The sequence below is a fragment of the Miniopterus natalensis genome, chromosome 9 (genome assembly GCF_054644295.1).
Source record: "Miniopterus natalensis isolate mMinNat1 chromosome 9, mMinNat1.hap1, whole genome shotgun sequence".
NCBI lineage: Eukaryota > Metazoa > Chordata > Mammalia > Chiroptera > Miniopteridae > Miniopterus > Miniopterus natalensis.
Genome location: NC_142089.1, coordinates 50,921,259 through 50,942,942, shown reverse-complemented (window position 1 = coordinate 50,942,942; position 21,684 = coordinate 50,921,259). Strand labels below are relative to the sequence as shown.

At 34.8% G+C, this 21,684-nt stretch overlaps 1 protein-coding gene across 15 annotated transcripts in view; it reads right to left on the bottom strand.

Annotated features, from left to right (window-relative positions):
• ADGRL2 (adhesion G protein-coupled receptor L2) overlaps positions 1–21,684 on the bottom strand; it is a 489,292-nt gene that overhangs the window by 8,836 nt on the left and 458,772 nt on the right. For 14 of the 15 annotated variants that reach the window (XM_016220628.2, XM_087820544.1, XM_087820546.1 and 11 more), the window contains 10 exons: positions 19,907–20,032; positions 19,416–19,621; positions 18,184–18,357; positions 16,547–16,756; positions 15,397–15,617; positions 13,893–13,959; positions 5,934–6,025; positions 3,925–4,093; positions 1,224–1,352; positions 581–677 (listed from right to left, as the gene is read on the bottom strand). In XM_016220628.2, coding sequence (XP_016076114.2) covers positions 581–677; positions 1,224–1,352; positions 3,925–4,093; positions 5,934–6,025; positions 13,893–13,959; positions 15,397–15,617; positions 16,547–16,756; positions 18,184–18,357; positions 19,416–19,621; positions 19,907–20,032 — 1,491 coding nt within the window. The remainder of the gene's footprint in view (positions 1–580; positions 678–1,223; positions 1,353–3,924; positions 4,094–5,933; positions 6,026–13,892; positions 13,960–15,396; positions 15,618–16,546; positions 16,757–18,183; positions 18,358–19,415; positions 19,622–19,906; positions 20,033–21,684) is intronic. The other variant, XM_087820553.1, reaches the window with a different exon arrangement.

Below are 21,684 nucleotides of genomic sequence, written 5' to 3'. Positions count from 1 at the left end.
CCAGCTTATTGTAAGAATCACATTGATGATGATAAATTTAAAGTTCTAATTGTAGACACATGAGAAACAGTTCAAAGAGAAAGAATTACTTTGTAAATTCTCATGTATTTTGTTTATGAAGACTTACTATAAATGTTTTTGACACTTTTTACTTTTTGAAAGAAATGTAAAATAAAAACTTCTGCAAACAGGAATTTTGGCATTGTTTAATGTGATTAGTAGTTATTCTAATTGTACTGATGGTTTTAGGAGGAAAACTCTGGTAAATGTCTCAGTTAAAAGAATAAATTTGTACTCACTAGGAAAACATTTGAATCTGTGGCAAAGTATATTTTCAGTAACTACTTTTTCTAGCCTTACTCCTAATGTGAACTCTAAAGTTATACTTTTTTTGTATGACAATACTGAATAAAAAGGAATTTATATGTACTTTAATAAAGGATAAATATTCACTCAACAGATTTAGGAGCTTGTGATCGATATAAACCCATTTGACAGAAAAGTTCCCAATTTTCTCTAGAATTACTGTAAATTGGCAAAAGGTACAAAATTTATATTGTAAATTTTCCTAGTAACTGACCTTGATTAAGTGTTGAAGTGCTATTGATGTCACCTGAGATAAAAGAAGATTCAGATTGTTTTCTCACAGTGTCATTCCACATCCTTCTTATACGACTCTATCAACATAAAATAGCAAGACAGACGTTATGTTAGTTTCCCCAAGCTCAACCTTATTAAAGACACACAAAGATTTACCCTAACAAACCGTGGACGACTATCTGTTGGGCTTTTAAAAGAAAATGTGTGTGGATACTGGCCTAAAATTACGCAAGTTTATACTGCTCCGTTGCTTTTCAACGAAGGGGCATTTAAATCCTATACTCTTTAAAAACCTTTTAGTTTAAAGTTGCCTTTCTTTTAAATGTGGAGACGACTAATTATTCAGCGGATGTTCACTGAGTGCCCACAACGAGCACTGTGCCATACATATAAGCCTCCAAGATGAAATGATGATGATACACTTTTTAAGCAAGTATACCTCTCATAAAAGGATGCTCGCACCTAAAGAAACACTTTCGAGCAATACTTCAGAAGAAATTAAAACCACAATACTAACAAAGCAAGTATCTGCTATCAGGACACCCTTACAATGAGACGGCTCGTGCCCCTGAACAGGAGCCGTCTGGGGGCTTTCACGGGGGGGGGCTGCCCGAGGCTGTTACCTGCGTGCCGGAGGAGTAGCGAGCGCTGGTCCTGCTGGTGGACGCCTTGGCCGAGCTGTGGGGGCTCTCGGTCGGGAGGCCGCTGCAGCAGTACGAGTGCCTGAAGCACTTGCCGTATTCTTTCCGCACCTGCGATGGGCAACCAGGCCGAGGCATCAGTACAGACACCGCTGCTTCCCCCTCTCCCCAACTAAACACGCACTGGCGGCAACCAAGAGTTCCACAGGTATTTTTCGGTGCAGACAATAAACTGAACTGACAAAAACAAGTTCAACTGAAACTGCTGAAATCGGGAAAATATCTCTGTCCGCTAGCACTGGCTAGTGAAATCTTTCAATTGTGACATACTTTATAACCTATTATGCAAATGTTATTAATACAGTAGTAATATTCTAAAAGCCTTGTTTTGTCTATATACTTAGTAACCCCAATTTTATATTTCGTGCTAAGAAAATAGGACAAAATGTTTCCTTGCTTAATTACATTTAACCACTCGTAATTCAGTCACTTAAGTTTTATACGCTTCATATCCTCTTAGGTAGGTCAATATACATAAACTTCTTTTACTGGATTGCGTCGTAGTTTTTGTGGGTAACCTCTTTATAATGACAAGGCTATTTTGGCACAAGAATAAAGAAAAAAAAGTACTTTGATAATATGCCATTAATAACAAGGGAATGTTTTCTGCATTTTCTGAAGTGTCTAGCTTTAGCATTTAGTATGGAGTCTAAGATGCCTATTCACTTCATTAGCACAAAGGAACTACTTATCCAACTTCCATTCCCATTAATGAGTTACCCGTGTAATTTCCCTCTTCCCCCTGAAGCTTGGATATATGAATAGATAGAAAAGTTATTAGGTCTAAAAGAAAGTTTAAAGTAAACTATAAAAGAGAAGTCCAAACACTCGCTAAATAACAGGGCACCTGGAGAGGTGGTACAAAACTGGAAGGAGTAGGTGAGAGTCCTGGGATTCTATGCAACTATATTGGCATATAAACATGTACTGCTGAGGCTGAGCCAGGCTGTGAAATTACAAGACAGACTAAAAGGAGATATTGCATAAGAAATTATTTTTTGAGCAGGTTACAAAAACACACTCAAAGGCTTCCCCCACTCACAGTTCTATGCTCAGTTACCTGCCTGCAAAGACCATGATTCTGACACTTATTACTTGCAAAATTGGATAATTAAAGTCACTAAGATGACCTTTTAAATCTAAGTGCACTTGCATTTTCCTCTTAGCTTTATTTAATTACACTTATTAGAATAACTAACAATGGGATTGAACTTTCAAAGCATTTTCTTTGCCTAAATATGCTCACTGAAGTAGTAAGAACCATGATTTTAACTAAATCAGTTTATATCACATTCTTAACAAGTCATAGTGGCCACACCCAATAGGATGTATCCAAGAGTAAGCAGAACATGTTCAAAAGTGCTGCATGATGTTTTTAAATGTAACTCTAATTAAAAAGCATAGCAAAATCTTTGTTCAATTAATACACATAACTCTATGAGGAAATAATGGCTATGTTTAGGCTTTATCTCAAAATAATTTGGCAGAAATTATGAATGTGATCATAGGCATGTATACAAAATGCTCATTTATAAAGTAAGAAATATATAAAAACCAAAGTAATTACAAAGGTTATACCTGAATAATGTTTAGAAATTTAAAATTCAATGTTATTAAATAACCCATGATACCTTACAAAAACTGTGTGCACATTTAATGGCTACTAACTGCTCTGAAATGCTCTATAATCAAGACAATGGCAATCAAAATGGTATTTTATCCAAATAATACTCTCCGGTGTTGGTGCTGCCTAATGCCTATATTGCTGTGAATGTACATTACCTGTCAGTACTGCATATTCCACTGTTATTATCTCAAAATTATAGCTTATTCAAAACTGATGGAAGTAACAACACTATCATCTTGTCAGGACTGAAAACATAATAGTTTTCACTTTTGCAATTCTATTTCTCTGTTCAATTTAAGTGACCAACTAGTAATGACAGAATAAAAAGACTGCACTGGATATGCAGACAGGGAAAAGATGGTACCTAGTGGAACGCTTGGAAATTTTAAACTTAAATGGTGCTAAACTATTCGTAGGTTTATATCTTCTTACAACAGATGGACGTATTTCATCTCCAAACAAACATTAATTTTTGAATCATTTCTGCTTACACCACTTAATATAAAAATCGGAACTCAATAATAAAATGTGAGATATTCAATTACTAAATTTTAGTCCCATTAAAATTACTCGAAAGGCAACATAAATGTTAAATTTTTGTATGGAGAGTGCTTTTAAATGAAGGGCACTTATCCTTTTACTAAATTTCACTTTGGACCACTGCATTCTCTTCCTCGAGCAAAGAACAAGATAATTTAACCCTTTCTTTATCTTGTATACCCTTTCCATAAAGCATTTTTATAAACCGCACTAGCAAAGAAGACATCTTAACGTAAATATCTAGTTTATAACAGTCCCAAATAGAGATCCAAAAACTGATGGCTGACATCTTTTACAGGTGAAGCCTGAATTTCCAGGCACGCACGACAATTAATTTAGGATTAAACATATAACGGTATTGAGTAATGTGCCGGTTGTAACTTAGCATCTTCTCTACTGTATCTATCATTTCCAATGAAAGAGCCAGCCAGCCGAGCCGGCGGGGAGGCCACCTACTTTCTTCTGGAGGGCGCAGTGGAAGATGAAAATGAACAAGCCCTGGAAGGCGTTGCACACGGTGAAGAGATAGGCCATGACCACAGTGTCCTCGTTGACGAACAGCAGCCCGAACGACCAGGTGAGGCCGAGGAGACACAGGAGAGCGAACGCGCCGAGCACCCAGGACCTGAAAAAGTAAAGGGAGTCCTGTTCACAGGGTCAGCGAGGGCACGGCGCACATCACACTTAATATGAACGGGTCAGTAGTAGCAGTTGACTTTCTCTATGTTCACATTCAGATTCAACAGCGTTTTGGCTTTAACCTCTCACTGATTCAAGGAAGAATGACAGCGTTTGGGACTGCAGCCTCCAGGGAAAACAGCAACGGCAGGTATGACCTTTTTTTACTCCAGAATAAACAAGGCATCAAAACTACATGAAAGTACAGGTGCAAAAACATCCCTCAGGACTTTATTGCCTTTTATGTGCATTTTGGTATAAGAAATTAGGAGTCCTTCATTAGTTTACTCCTGTATTTTTATTTCTGTGGGACACCCATGACACCGAACAATGTGACACATACAGAAAGGTTAAATGGCAGATAATCGGCTCCTAGACTTCAGATTCTGAAAAACTAATCTGAGGTGAACCTACGGTTTTATAACTAAAGCATGAAGAAGCCTAGCTGAAATGGGACGAAAAAAAACCATGAGAACAACTTGAAAATAAAATAATTTTGGAGAGATTTCATCATGAACAGCTTAAGGAGAAAAAAACTGCAGAAAATAGGACGGAATGAGAAGGGTTTAAAGTCGGTGCATTCCATGTCTAACTAATGATCTTACTTGATAAATGGCTTATTATCTTCATAGCTAGAAAGCATTATAAGCAGAAAAGAGAAACAAAATTATTAGGCAGAATTAAAATAGAAAGTAATAAGAAAGCATTTATATATTTTATAAATTAGTCAAAATTAAGAAAGTCAAAATGCAGAGGCAAGCAATCAAAAAAATAAAGGCATATTATAGTTTTAAAATACTGTAGCAAATTAGATATTCCAAAATAATTATAAGAATTAAGGGCAATTCATGACACTGACAGATATGTAAAAATATAAATCATGCCGTAAATTTGTTAATGTAGGGTTCTACCTTACCCAGGCAAGTCCGTATTATAGTAGCCATCACAAACACGGTAATTACTGGTGTAGATGAGACGACAGAAAGAGGAAAGGGGAGAAAAGAGAGATGCTAAAGATTAGCTCTCTCCCTTACCATGCAACATGCAATGAGGCTGGACTAACCTATCTAAAACATCTAATTTTTTAAAAATTACCCTTACTATAGATCTGCCATTTTTTTACATTTAAAATAATATATATTTTTTTGCAATCCCATTATACCCAACTGGTATAATATCTCATCAAAATTTAAATTAAGGCTCGTACTTAAAAAATAACTGGCAATGCTTCCATAAGATGACTCAGGAGTCAACAGCTATCAATTTTTTTGCTAACTGGATAGTGCTTTTCCACTGATAGTACATTGCAGTTTTTATTTGGCATTGAAATACGCTAAACATTTATTTAATTATCATAAAAACAACAGATAATCTCCAAGTTAACAACAGTAATAGAGTGTATTCTCTTAAGAAAGCAAGATTAGAAACTGCTCAGGATCCTTAAATCAAAAAAGTCATTTAACAAAAACAAACCGAATATAATCTTATCAGCCATGCAAACAGGAACATCATTCTGAACTGCACTTTAAATTCAAATGAGACGGCTACAATGATATGGAATTTCCACAAAGCTACTGAAACAATTTCTTGGCTCTAGATCAAGACAGAAATTAGTATCTAATTTTTGACCAATGTCTGTGACATGGTCACAGTGAGACTCAACCTTGTATGATAAAACCTCATTCTGAATAATTTCTACAGTTGATAGAAGGTACTCATGTATTCCCTGTGGAGAGTATCTTTCACTTAGTTTGTCAAGCACTAAAACTAACATACAACACACTTACTTAATGTTTTCCAACCTGCTCGAGTCGGGTTTCAGGGTGTTTGAATGCTTCACCATTTTGCACAACGTGATCACCAGGAAGATAATATTTAGCTGTTAAAACAAGTTAAAAAAAAAAAAAAAAAAAAAGAATTAGATCACTACAACCAAAGAATAAAAAATAAGATTCTGCAAATTTATTTGGTGAGTTAATGCAGTGAAATATCAATGACATAAGTATATAGTAGACAATGATTCCATTTTAGTTTACATATGTAATGATCCAGTTAAGTCTAAATAATAAAATACTCTAGCTATGTATGATCGATTTTTTAATAGATCATTTGACATGGAATTGCAACCTCATTAAAACAGTATCATGTGGTGATGATTAAATAAATTAGATACCTAAATTAGTTTCTTTAGCTAGAGGTACTCCAGGGCCTAAAAACCATCTAATGCAAACAGTGAAGTAAATTCCTTAGAAAAGGCATTTATATCACGTAGCTTATAATGGAAGGATTGCTGCGTATGAGACCCTAAGACTTAGCTGAGCGTTTAGCTTTTGATGTTGGCTGATTACATGACAGTAATAACATTTGCACAATCTATTTGTAAGGTAATTGTGAGGATTAAATGTAATAAAATATATGAAAAAGGTTAGCTATTTAAAGTAAGATAAACTTAAATACATATACATATATACTTGCTATTTACCTATTAAAAGCCATCAGTTCTTTTTTCCTAGTCTCTGTATTATATGGGAATAGGTAACTTCTGAAAAAGGCTCTTTGAGTCCCTCTAAAACATTCAGCCGTGCAAAAAAATGAGGTGGTAACAAAAGCAAACTGGGGAAGATGAAGCCTGGCACGGAAGGAAGGTTTGGGAGATGAACATGAGTGAACTCAGAAGAAAGGAGGTGGGTTTTGATCGAGGAGAGGTCAAGGTTTGTAATTTGTATTTGCTTCTACAGTCACCTGGCAGAATGTTGGACGGAGGGAAGGCCGTTCCATTTTTACACTGTAAAAGTAGAACTAAACTAGATTGTTCCTGGCTTTTTGACATTTTATTTAGTTCAGATTATCACTTTTAAAAAGGAAAAACAAGATTTTGTGAGCTTTATATGACTTAAAAGACAGTGCAAGCCCAAATGGTATATTCAGGAAAAGACCCACTAAATGTGGGAGGAAAGCAATTTCTTGGTGGTAGATAATAATCGGCTTAACTTTGTTACAATAAAATGATCCTTTTTACTAAGTCACAATACCATATGACAAAATGAGGACATATTTTAACCATATGTCCCTACTTCTAATTTTATATTAGGAAAAATGATATAGGACAATAAATAAAATTTCCAAGTCATTCCTAACGAGTTTAGGGGACACAGCAAAGACCCCAAGCTGTTTTTCAGTCCTTCTGTTCACTGTGCCTTATTTTCTCTTAGATGTAGAATTTCTTCTTAAGGGATGAAATGAGGCTAATAGGCACAATTTGCAAGTGTTGGCAGATAGTGTTCTGTGTTAATTACTTGAGGACAAAAGAAGCTCTCTGTTTAAAATGGTACTTAAAATGAATTTCCTAAAATACTTGTATAGAGAAAAAGCAAATACATTTGTAGAAACACTTTTTTAGTTTTACATTCTGAGTATTTTCCCAGTTGGTCACAATATAAATAAATGCTTACACTTTCAGGGATATTACACTGTGATACATTTTATTCAACAAGTATTTACTGACTTGACTGCCCCACGCAAGAATGTGCTTATTGTATTGTGGATAAGACAATTTCTGCCTCTGAGAAATTAGAGATATCTTTCTGGCAGTACAGTAAATATTAGATTTATTTATTTTTTAAAATATGACACAGTGTATCTCTAATTTTTTTAAAAGACAAAAGCAACAGTGCTTTTATTTTTTATTTTATGCTACAGTAAGCCTTAAACGTAAGGAATGGTTGAAAACAAGAACTCTAAATATCCTAAAAACAAACCAAAACCCACGTAAACAAAGTGACTACAACCCTTAGGTAAGAAAGGCCGCTTTATAGATTCAGAGTTAAAATCCTTTGAACTTCCTGACCCTCATTTTTGAATGTCCTAATGAAGTGTTTTTTTTTTTATCCCCCAAAACTTCTGGACCTAGTTTTTCTTGAACAATTTCCTGAAGCATATAGAGTCTCAATTTGGTGTTCATTATTTTCTAAGCATATTAATTATCCCTTAAGGAACAAAATAATAGTAGTAATAGTAGTAGTATATTCCAGGAAGAAAAAAGTTATTTTCCACTACAATGTATAAGCTATAAGAAAATAAAAAACATGAATGTGAAAAAAAATGTGGATATATAAAGTATTACGCTATGAAAAGAAAATGAGTAGAAAATGTGAAATCTTGGGGGTGAACCCATCCAAACATTTTTCAATGAAAAAAATCAGGTAAAAATCAGTGACACGTATTCAATAAAAATAAATTCTACTACATAAAAGTAGAATTGAAGCTAAGTATCATACAAAGACATTTTCATCTTGTTAAGACTGAGAACTAACCAAGTAGAAGGTGCCACAGAAAACATATCTCATTTAATCCTAAAAAATATCGACTGTTAGCTGCATTTTCCCCTCTCTCCTTTTACCCTACTGAGGTTAACATTATGTGTGTGTGTGGCTTTTTTCCCCTAGTAACAAATGTAATGCATTCACAATACATAAAGTTCTGAAAATTAAAAGGGGGGAAAAACCAACAACCTATAATCTTATTTCTGGAGGTTAGTTAGCAGGCAGCACTCCCCCCCCCCCCTTCTATTTCCTTTCTTGTTCTTTTAAAATATAACTAAATAGCCATTTTGCAAATCTGTGATGTTAAGTTTCTTGCCAAAGATTCCTTAGCTACTATAATGTCAGTGCTGAGATTTAGTATACTTGTGGTCTGGCTCCACAGTACACAGTCTCTCCAAATAAAATGAAGCAATTTATTCTGGGAGAAAAAATTAGCCTTCAAACAAAACAGAGATATAGTAGTTTTATATTTTAAAAAGTGTTCCACTTCTATAAAGAGTAATCCAATTTATAAATCACTCCTATGGTGAATTAGTTGAAGATAAATAGTAAAGTAATGACTGTATAAAATACAGCCTCAGAGAAATCCTAAATAACATGAGGTGTGCTTGTCAAATGACTTCCACCTGATGGACTTGCCAAAATAACTAATTCTCAATTTCCTTTGTAGAACACTACCATCCCATCACCAGCAAACAGCTAAAATGCCCATACACTTTCACTCCCACTAGCCAAACTGTATGCTTACCAGCTGCGTTTTCTCAAACCTGTTTGTCTTAAACTCACGTAACTAAATATCACACAGAGCCATAAAAGCTGAGTGCAAAAATAGGGGCTATAGTTTCTAAAGTATTTAATATCAAATGTTTCTAAGGGACATTTAAAAAGTGAGTCTCTTTAAAGCCAACTAAAAATAATAGAAATAAAATCATAAAATCACTGAAGGATATTTGACTCAGATGCTTTCAGAAGTGTCTGTGAATTCTCCAATTCAAAGAACTGAAATTAAATTATAGACGATCCACTAATATTTAGATCCCACGAAATGTACAGTTAAATCCAACACCAATTTAGCCTTTGAAATATGACTTGAAGTTAGACAAGTGGAGAGGCAATGGTATCTTTAGTAGGAAGAAATACCACCAAGTCAAAGTAATTATGAAAAAAAGCCTGCATAACATATTGAAAATCATAACATAAGGTGGCAAAAAAAGCTAAGATGCTTTTCTCCAACTCTACATTTAAAAAAACCTTCATGACAAATAAAAAAATAAATATCATTTAGGTATTGGATACTTTAATATGTTACTATCAACACATATGACAGTGAAATATTTTCTGGAATTAGAGCATATACTGAAATGTAAATAAACTTTTAAATGTGTTCTTTCATTTTTTTCCAATGCTTTAAAAATGCCAATTTTTATTTTCAGAGAATAAATATTGTTCTATGATCTTTTCTGGAGATAATATACTCTAATAAGAATCATGATTTTGTAGAGTAAAATACTTCAACAGATATGTTTCCCTTCTCTCCTCTACTCCTTTCTTGCTCTCTTAAAATACAACTGAAAATCAAAACAAACAGGCAAATAGAAACATCTTGGATCAAATCTATCATCCCAAATAGTCACTTGAAGACTGAAAGCATTTAATTTCAAATAAAGTACTGGATGCAACTGTGAGCTCTTCCTTCTTTGCACTTTTCCCATGACATAAATGGCCCTTTCCAGCCACACACTGCCGTGCTTCTGTTTTTTTCTTTTGGTTGGAGTACGTGATCTCTTTTTTCTCTCAGTTTTATTTCTTCCAATTTATTTTCCTGCATTTGGCACGCATTGAAAAGATAAATCACAACCAACAAACACGAAATCTTCCCATTTCTCACCGGAGGTGGGCCACAAGACAAGGAGGAGGGGCTGTCCCCACTGTCCGAGTGTTGCTCGTCTCCCTCCAATTCCAACACAGCCCCCTTTGGCCCTCATTCTTTGTCTTTCCTCTCCGGCATAAACACTACGGAGTCTAAAACACAGTATCTTGGGATAGGTTGAAAGGTGTTATGTACCAGTGAGAAAGGAGAAAGACAGAGTTGCAGCTATGTACACAAAGATTTGTCTAACCCTGGTGGGTACATGGCATCGTTCAACGATTCACAGGCTGGCAGGGCTGTGTTACATGCTGTATGTCAACTCGCCGGCCTAAAAGCCCATACTGGTGATCAATTTTGGAGATGAGGCAACTCATCCAGGAATTAATCACATTTCAGCTCCACCCTGTACGTGTACGTGTGTATACGTGTGCTTGCACATGCATGTGTGTACACAGGTAAACAGGTATATAGGCATCTCAACAGAATTCTGTGTAAAAGACTGACAGCAAATTCAGAAGGAAAAAATCTTTTCCTATTTAGCTAAAACATAGTAAATCCCAAAATGGGGGGATTCTTTCTCTTCCAATGACAAATGACACTTTTACCTATCACAAAATAACAATTGTATAAATTATCGTTTAAATAACCCTCCAGCATAGTTTGCCAATAAAATGAATCACTACTTAATGATATGCACAGCTCATCACCACCCATACTGATGACATGAGAAATTTAAAAACAGAAAAAGGGTCCACGGATTACAGGAATGCACAGTTTGTGTTACACAGTCATCAACCTGCTCAACTGAATCACATCCGCCTGAGCTTAGCAGCTTAAAATTCATTCCACAGCTTGCAGTGCTGACATGGACACGATAAGACAGAAGAACAGGAACACCACTCTGAAGTAACCCAACTGAACTGCACATGTTCTGACCCTTTCTGCCCTCCCTGGAGCTTTTGCTGCCTGGCAAATGCAACTCTAAAACTGCACTTGTATCTCCAGATCTTTGCTGTTAGCCAAGCAGAAACCGATTTCTCCCAGGGACGAGCAGCCAGAGAGGTGTTCTCTGAAGAAGACTTCTAAATGAGTGTGTGAGCTGAACTCTTACTGAACTGAATTAATTATTAACGATGCAGATGGAGCTGTCCAAATGATAAGAATAGCTCCTGAGGTGTCATGATCCAAGCTTTCATTAAACCATTTCAGGCATACTAATGGTTTCCCACTGCTCATTACTTACAAGCACTCTTCTCATAGATATAATAACTCTAGTGGCCCGTAGGCGAGACATTCAATAGAAACGCAGAAGTGGGAAGTTTCATCTTCCATAGCATGTTATTTTTCTTCATAGAACATTATTAAAGATGTACACTTATTTAATATTACTAAGCTTTAACAGATTCAATTCAGAAAATTTGGAAATGAAACATTTGTTATAAGAGTACTCCATAAAAGCGTAGAGGATACTATATAATTTATATTATTAAGATTTGTGTCTGAGCTACCCTTTAAAAGTCCTGTATTACCAGAAAAATAAATGCAGGTAAATATATTATTATTCAACAAACATGTATTCTACCATCCTATTGTATCTCAATTCAGGAGACACGCAAGACAATGTTCTACACTCTATTTCACTCTGTGTCTGCGCTGGGACGGTTAGAGGGCAAAGCAATTGCGAGAGAAGAATTACTCTCAGCATCTTTAACTGTGATTGCTACCTGCTGTTTTGTTTTGTTTTAAGTTGGGAACACTGCTCCCCAAAGCCCTTCACATCTCAACTTAGATGATTTGGTAGGCGATAATAATGACACTGTAAATGGGCAATGTAATAAAATGTCCTTTCCCTCTTTTCTTGCTGGAAAATAAGTATATGTGAACATTCACTGCTTCTGCCACGTGAAATGTTTTTTAGTACTCTAAAGTCAGTGTTTATCCTTAGAGACGGAAAATAAACAAAGCTGCAGTACAAAAGAAGTAAACACATATAGAACCAATATCCTTAAAAGGGTCTTCACAATTTTCAACATATCCGTAAGCTTGGTCAAGGGCTGAGGGGGGAAAAAGAAGCTTGAGTCTTTAAGGACCGTATCCCTTCATGTGAGCTATTTGTTTTATAATTCGAGATAGGTTTAGGCAGTGTTAACATCAGTAAACCAAGGACAAAAACTGGGGCAATCATCTGGATTGAATAATTCCAATGAGAAATCCACTTTGCTGGTGTGATTCATACAGGCATTCACCTCAAATTTTCATTTTGCTTTGAATAACTGTGTAAAAAATTCATTTTAGTGACAAATGTGCATATACTTAAAGTAGTTTTATATTTCCTTGAACTACTAAAAATTTTTCTCAATTTTATGAAATGCAAGTTAACCAGAGAAATATCCTAATAGGTTCATTTGTGTCACTTTTAAAAGAAAAAGAAGGGTTAACCTGTAATCAAAAGATGTAGGCAATATCTAAACTTGTTCATGTTTCCTTTTCAATGTTGTAACGGTCAATAACACCTATTTCTAACGATGCTATGATTAGTGAAAAGTTTTAAATACAGAAATCCAAGTATCTTAGCAGCCACATTTTTTTGTTTCAACTATATTTCAAATATTTGACTAACACTAACGTAAGAAGTTTAAAAAATACCTAACGTCAATATACTTATATCAAATTTATTTTAAAATAAAAGCTAGCTGGTATTTTAAGTCTTAGAAAACTAACTTTATTTCTAATGGACCTAAAATGGATTTATTATTCACTCATTAATCTAAGCTTAAAATATCTTTTTGACCACCATATAGTTTACAAAGTGGTCCCCTCGATATTTCAAGTACCCACCTGGCACCATACAAAGTTATTACAATATGATTGACTATATTCCTTCTGCTGTACTTTACATCCCCATGACTACTTTGTTACTACCCATCTGTACTTCTTAATCCCTTCACCTTTTTCATCCCCAAAGCCCCTCCTCTCTGGCAACCAACAGTCTGTTCTCTCAAACTAATACAAAATAATGTTGAATGCAAACTGTAATGGAAAAAAAAAAAAATCACACACACAAAAAATCTATCCTTAAAAGAACTTAGGGTATGGACATTTAAAAGTACTAAATTACTGTGTGAAAATTAAGATAATAAATATTAAGTTAATGTTCTTTCACTTCCATAAAACATTCATTTAATTCATAAATGCCATACAAACTTGGTATACCACTAATATTATAGATTTTGGAGACAGAACTTCCTGAATTAAAACTCTTCGTAAAAACACTCCACTACTCAAAAACAATATACGCTACACATATCAGTTATTCCCTTCTAATTATCAAATTCATTTCACATCATGCAATCTTAACATGGTTTATATATGAATAGATTTTCAAACATTATGACATGACATTTTTATCAAACTAAATTAGAAATGAGAAAAAGTACTTTTTAGAGGAGAGAGGATTTCAGAAACAGTACTAATTACAATAAAACAAATTATCCCCTTTTCAATAGCACTGCTAAAGCAGCAAGCTAGAAATGAAGGGAAAATAGTCTGCTTACCAGAATAATGAAAGAAACAGGTCCAATGAAACTCCATATAAAATAGTTATCAACTTGAAGCCAGCAACTATTATGAAAAGAAAAGAAGATGTATTAAGTAGCTTCAATGGACCCTCAACATCACAAGGAAAACTGAAATTCAAAAATCTAATGAACAAAACTATCTTTGTATTTGCCTTTGAAAATTCATTTGTCATGGACAAGAACAGTTTTATTAATTTTGAGTTGGCTTTGCCTTAAAAAGTAGTAATTTATTTACCTACTGGCTTTCATTTCAGTTTTTAAATTTGAGAAAGACGCAGTTATGTTCGTATGAGGGAATAATAAATCCCACCACATCCCAATCCCTAATTCTTTTTTTTTTAATTTTTATTTTTGTTTAAAGTATTACAGATGTCCCCTTTTCTCCCCAATGACCCGCTCCCCCCGTTCCTTCCCCCTCCCCAGTCACTCTCCCCACCAATCCCTAATTCTTAAGACCTCCGACTTTCCTAAGAAAAACTTGAAACTCAATATTCCAAATTATCTCATCATGTTAAAGTTGTCTTCAATTTTTGCCCTTCCGATCTATATGTGAGCTAAAGTGCTTAACCTCTATGAAACACAACAGACAAAAAAATGATTGCATTATGTTTGTTGCAAAACTGCACAGCATAAATATAATACCTCAACTGGGAATGGATGAATACTAGAGGAAAAAAAAATCAAAGCATCGACTCCTACAGTATTAGAGTAAATGATGCATAAACTTATTAAGACAGATTTCACTTAGTGGTTCATTTTTCATATAACACTGAATCCCCACTGAATTTCTTTTATTTGTCTTTCATCATCTGTACAGTCAAAAAGCTTTCTTTAGTCCAAAGAATCTTTATATAACTAATTTTATCAAAGGAATAAATAAACAGAATTAGAAGGCAAATTCATGCCTCCAGCAAATAAAATCCTTAGAAACATGGCTCTGTCCTACCTTCTGTCACTTTCCATAAATATCTATATTTTTATAAATGAAAGACAGTGACTTATTTTAAGCCTTTCAAACTGCCTGATAAAATATTATCAAAGTAAAACATATGGGGAGGAATGTGCTCCTGTCTCAGTTCAGAATGAGAGTTAGCTAGAGGGTCCACTGCACAAAGAGAGCTAATGAAGCATTAGCTTAAAACTGAGTAGTTAAACCTGTCAGATGCTTTAAGTTCAGAAGAATTTTTACTTAATATCTTTCTAAAGGCCAAAAAGTTATTTACTTTTTCAATTTGTTTCAGGTCAATCTTTTGTGTTAAAAAGTAAGTCCGTAATTTAGAATCTGCCTCCACAGAGTACAGATCCTCTGAACCCAGAAAATTACAAAAGACTTGATTGTAATTTGTGCACGGCATGCCCATTCTCTTTCCAATAAAGCTTTCAGAGGCTATTTGAGTCTGTCAGGGAACCTCACTGACAGCTAACAGGCTTTAAAAAATTATTCACTTGAAAAACACTCAGGTCGCTTGCAATTACTTACGCTTTTTTTGTTCCATAGCTGTTATAGTCGATAGCAGCTGAAACTCCAACCACTGTGGCAGGAAACAAGTAACCCGCAACATAGTAATATTTCTTCCTTGAATATTCACTTTCAAAAACTTCAACTAACATTAGGTAGAGCTGCACACCTTCTAAGCACATCCAGGCAAAAGCAGCCAAAAAGAAAAAGTGTAGAAGTCCTGCAAATATTGGGCATGCGATCTATAGAAAAGGGAACAAACAGAACGAGGGAGAACAGGTGAATGTAAACGGCTCGCTCCAAAGCCGAGGGTCCCTGCGCCGGTGCTCACTACTCTCTCTAAAATACATCGTTATTTAAACACTGCTTTCTTAAAATTCTTTTTTCCCCCCCAAAAATGGAAATACTGCCAAATTTGAAGAATTTAATGCTTATAGTATAATGCCAGGTGTGCTAGAAATTTTTTCACTATAAGACATCACTATTTGTAGTGAAATAAAAAATTTTTTTTCAAGGAATAAGAAAACATATCTTAATTTCTCTTCTAGAATTATCCATTATTAAATCTTTAATATTCTACTTGGAGATGATCTGTTTCCTAAGTCTGCAGAACAGCTGTTTCCAAATATATTATTTCTATTTTTTTATGTACCAGAATTTAAAAAATTTGCTTTGATGACACATACCTCAGCTCTAATTACCTAACATTATTTTCCTGTCATATGTGGAGGATTCTTACATTCACCCCAGTGCAGGTGAATACAGGGTGAAAAATTACTAAGTTCTGTTTCTAACATGGAAATCTCATGACAAATAAAGTGCTCAGAATATGAAGAAATGATCACTGATCAGAATAACTATGTGAGAAAACTAAAATTGTAAAAACAGGATCTTTCCATTTCAGTATCCCCAGCATTCTGCTAATCAAATTATGTGTCTTAGTAACAACCCCCAAGAATGCAACTGTACCTAAATATGAGAAATGAATGAACTCATGACAACTTTACTTAATGACTGGGCTGTCTTTTCATTTACTACAAATTATCCTTCAATTGTGCCATGTCAATTAGATTGTTACGAGGTCAAATATTAGTATCAGCATATGAGGGGATTCACACTTGTCATAATAATTTTCAGAGATCCAAGGTCAATAAACTGAAGGGGTACTTACCCTGTAGTCTGTCTTATCAATGCCTATTAGAAAAATAAATTCAGCAATGAAAAGGTTGATACAAAGATTCTTGTGAATTGTATTACGGTCACTCTGTAGGCCACGGAAGAAGCAGAAGGTAAAAATGCAGATGGCCAGGCAAACAAGGGAAATGACAATTCCCACCCAGGTGATGACTCTAAGGAGTAATTCGTGAACTCCGTCTTTGTACTGAAAATAAAAACGGATAAGAAACGTTAATATTCCTCATTACATCAACTAAAGGTGAGATAGTTTTCAAATGTGATAGCTCATCTGTTAATACTGAGCTCTCTGAACATTCATGTGTGTTCAAATAGGGCTTAATACTAAAAAGAAATTTTGATCATATAGGACAGATCAATATCATCAACTTTTATATCCAAAGAATGACCTATGAAAGTGTAAGATTCTACTAGAAAGTAATGCAAGAGCCCAATTATTTCAAAGTAATTGAAATAACTGCCTATATAAACATATAGAAAATATACTTAGTTATGATTTAAAATACTTGGTATTTAAATGACTTTCCCAGCTAACATACAAGTCAAATTTTAAATGTGAACTTTCCCTTTGGGTTTTTATATTTATATACTAAGAGTTGAGTACACAACAGATCTGAGAGCTTTCATGCTAAAATATTTTTATCTTCTGGCTATTATTTTCTTAATCACAAAAAGGAATACTTCCTGGGTATATACCCAAAAAACTCCAAAACATGTACGTATTCGCAAAGATATATGCCCCCGATGCTCATTGAAACAGTATTCACGGTGGCCAAGACATGGAAACAACCAAAGTGTCCTGCAACAGAGGACTGATAAAGAAGATGCGGTACATGCACACAATGGACTACTACTTAGACAAAGGAAGGGATGAAATACTGCCATTCGTAACAACGTGGATGGCCCTTGAGAATACTATGCTAAGTGAGTCAAGTCAGGCAGAAAAAGCTAAGAACCATATGATTTCACTCATATGTGGGATATAAAACTGAAACTCATGGATACAAACAAAGGTGTGGTGGTTGCCAGAGGGGAACTGAAGAAGGTCTTAATATATGGTGATGGGAGAAGATATGACTTTGGGTGGTGAGCACACAGAGCAATATACAGATCTTTGAACAAAGAAACCCACACCTGAAACCTATATGTTCATATTAACCAATGTCACCCCAATTAATTTAATTTAAAAAAAAAAAGGAATACACTAAGAAACATTCCAGAAGCCATTCCGACCTTTCAAAGTCTGCAGTTTTGCAGTGTGCAAAATGATTAGGAAACTTAAAAGTTGTGAAATGAGATTTGAACATTCATGATGAGGCGGGTATTAAACTTTAGAGCCCTCTCTCTTTCGTATGACCTATTGCTGTTCAGTCCCCAACCATCTCTGCCAAAGGAGAAAAATTTAGAATAAGTCTGTAAAGCCCATGATTTTGAGATGGAACAAGAAATATAGTGCCAAGGTTTCCTAAAATACATGGCCAGTGTACAAACAATTAGAAGTCCACATTATTCTGCTTTTTAGTTACAATTAGCACCCAAAGAAGGGATTGTCAACAAGCTGTTTTGAATCTCTAAGGTTTTTCTTTGCTACTAATTAGAAGTGCAAATACTTACTGTAATTTCTCTGTGGGCCATGAGAATTGCAAAATTGGTTAGGTGGCTGCATGCACACGTTGTACGAGTTTTATTAGTGTCAACCAGCTTGCAGCCCTGGGTAGACCAATATCCCATCATGGTTCTCTCTGAGTAGTTCCAGAAGGAGCAGTTTGCATTGAAATAATTGTCAGGCTGGGAAATAAAATGACAAGATAAAATTAGGATTTTACACTCTAAGATGGCAATAGCAATTGTTTAATATGTGTAAAAGGTAATTTAGATTAAACTTTGCATGTTTCGGACTATAAAGTTTTTCATCAGCAAAACTGTAGACTACATTATACAAGGCAGATACCGAACTTAAAAGGGGCTTTATAGTCCGAAACACTAAAGTGTACCCTAAATTACCAAAGACCCATTTTACACAATTACAATTTCCATCTTATGATTTTATATTCTGATCGTACAACAGAATCATTTCTTTTCCTTTTCTGACGTAATTAGACCCATGAATTCGTTCTAAGAAAATTCTATAAGAACCAAGTGTTTTAAAATCCATTTCGCACGCTGGGCTCATTTTTGTTCTCAGTGACACATGAGCAACGTTAAGGTTCTTAAAAGAGCGAAATCAGCTGCAGCAGAAATAATATCAATACCACACAAATTTATCTTTCTTTGCCCCTTCTGGAGATCCACTGGGCTATCGGTGGGCACTTTTCACTCTACATATAACAGCTGCCAAAATTCTTCAGTCTTCCAACACAGTGTAATTCTTTAACTACCAACTTGTACTCTAAGGCATGTCTCTTCAATCCTAGATTTTTAAAAGCACAGTACTTGATAACAATTTTGTCAAATATGATCAATAAAACCAAAAAAGATCTGCCACTCTAAAAAACCAGAGTCCTGTCAGTTAACACTCTGGTATCCTGCTGCTAAGGCAAGAGTTAATTTTCATTCTAAAACAAATTACAGTCATTTACATTTTCCTGTTGATTACTGTATTAGCTTTCATTAAGAATACACGTAAGTTCTAATAATCACTGAACCTCAATTAATTTTATGTTCACAGACTTAAATAAACTTATCTCTTTGACCTAGTCCAACATTTGAAATTCAAATGAAAAGATCCTTCCTTCCTCTCTGCCATCTCCCCATTCCCCCTCTCCCCATGTCCAGCATGTCAGCTTTGCCTTCCTTCCTCGCTGGTTTTATAACCTCCCACTACTTCACTAACATACATAACTTACATCAATGTGTGGCAGGGTGAAAAGCACAGGATCTGTCAAGTATACTCGGCTGGATTCTTTATTGATTGAAACTGAAATGACGTGGGAATTCACCGCAATGGTGCTATTACGACCAATAAAGTCAGCACCCAGTTTTATGGTTGCGTTTTCTGTACTGAGGAACTGTCCCAGGCTCCGGTAAATGATGAATACCAACTTTGCAAGTCCTAGAAAAATACAAACAGTCTCATGACTTTACAGGTACTGTGTTTACTACTATTAAAAAAAAAAAAAAAATTATATTAAAATAAGAATAAAATGAAAAAGTCCTTATGGAATCTTTATTTAGATTGAGTTCACTGGGAAACAGTAAAGCATTATTTTAAACCTGCTTTTAAATGTTAGGGGGTATTTGTTATATAAGGAGTCAAATACTCAGCATTTTAGTACGAAAAGGTATAACTGAACAAAAAAAACCTGTCCACAGGATTTAGAAGACGGTTCCGTCTTACCATTCCTGCTGTTCTGTTTGACAGTGTTTGCAGAGAGCTGGATTGAGCTGCCTGCTCCTTTGATGCCCAGAGGAAATTTGAAGTCTTGGACCTGTCCTTCTGTACTGAGTACTGCAACTTCCAGAACTGGATGAGGCAAAGAAATAAAGAAGGAGGAATAGGAGAGCATTGTTTAAACTACAAAGAGCAGATGATAATTGCACAAAAAACAGTTTCTTTTTATCTACTTACAAAACTTTACTGTTAGGGTTCAACAAAATATGAAATAAATTACTCTAAGAAGTTCTTAAGCCTTGACTATTCTAAAAAAATTTCCTATAATCATTTTCACATATTACATACGTTTCTGTGTAAACATTTTCTTTATAGTTTTATATTTTTGGTCATGAACTAATTCCAGACTTTTAGCCTATGAATATGAACAGTGTATGAATTCATAACACAAAAATTTCAAAGTTTCATTTAAATTATTCAAAACATTTCAAAAAGGTATTTTTGGCTCTTTATGTTAAACAACTTTTCCATGGGTATTTACATGTCAATGGGAAAACTATGAAGTATAAATCTGAATGTCTTTATTGCATGTATACATCTATTTATATGTTTAAGACACATTTTAATACATAAGACTACACAGGTCAGTTTTGCAATAATATATTTTCCTCCAATTTCTAAATGTAGTAGGACCAGCAAAGCTTACTTAGGAGAAAATGTCTGGCAAGATATTAAAATTCCCCATTAATTCTCACTAGTAACCATTAATCTTTACATATTTAAGTTGGGCAAAATAGGCCCCATGTGCCAAATCTGGCCTGCCACCTGCTTTTGGAAATAGAAGTCTTATTGGAACACAGCCATGCTTACTTATTTACATACTGTCTTATGGCTGCTTTGGTACTGCAATGCCAGTTAAATATTTGTAACTTAGACCTCATGGCCTGGAAAGCCTGAAATATATACTATTTGGGTTTTCACAGTAAAAGTTTGCCAAGCAAGGGCAACACATACTCTAACTAATTCAATAAATACAGTCCATATATTTTCTCTGAATATCACCCTCTCTAATGATGTAAATCCTTGCAAAGCTATTTCTATACTTCGACAAACATGTATGTGTACACACATACACACACATGATGAATTTACTCCCTTTATTCCTTTTCACAAAAATGAGCTTATACCATTATAGAGTAACTCTTGGGTATTTATTTATTTCTTATCTTTCAGAACTTTGTTTTGTAAAATACATATAAATTTAGCTGTGAATAGGAAATCATAATCCTGGGAGATTTTTATATGCTATCAGACCACATGTCAAACAACTAAAATACAAGTTTATCATGAAAGTCATATAACTCCTAGAATTCAACGAGCTGCAGAAGCTTACTGAAATACTTATTTTATTGGCCTATGCTTAGAAAGATTAAGCTGGTGGGCAGATGAATGACCTGCTCTCCTCATATCAGATGTGTGGGTAGGGGGTAAAGGGGAATTAGAAGAGTAACAAAAATGCACATCTAATATATGTCTCTTTCACGGAAAGGCACTCTAAATCGTCATTCTTAAAACAGGATGGAAGACAGGGTGAAAAAAGGAAATCCTTTGAGTTTCATGAAATGCTCCAAATACAGATATACATGTACAAAGAGTTCATTTCATTCAACAAATATTTACCTATTAGTGTTTTTGAGTGGCATGCTCTACCACTCAAAAATTCTATTTCTAAGCATATGTGTGCGTATGTCTAGAAGGCACACATACATTTGAACAAGATGACA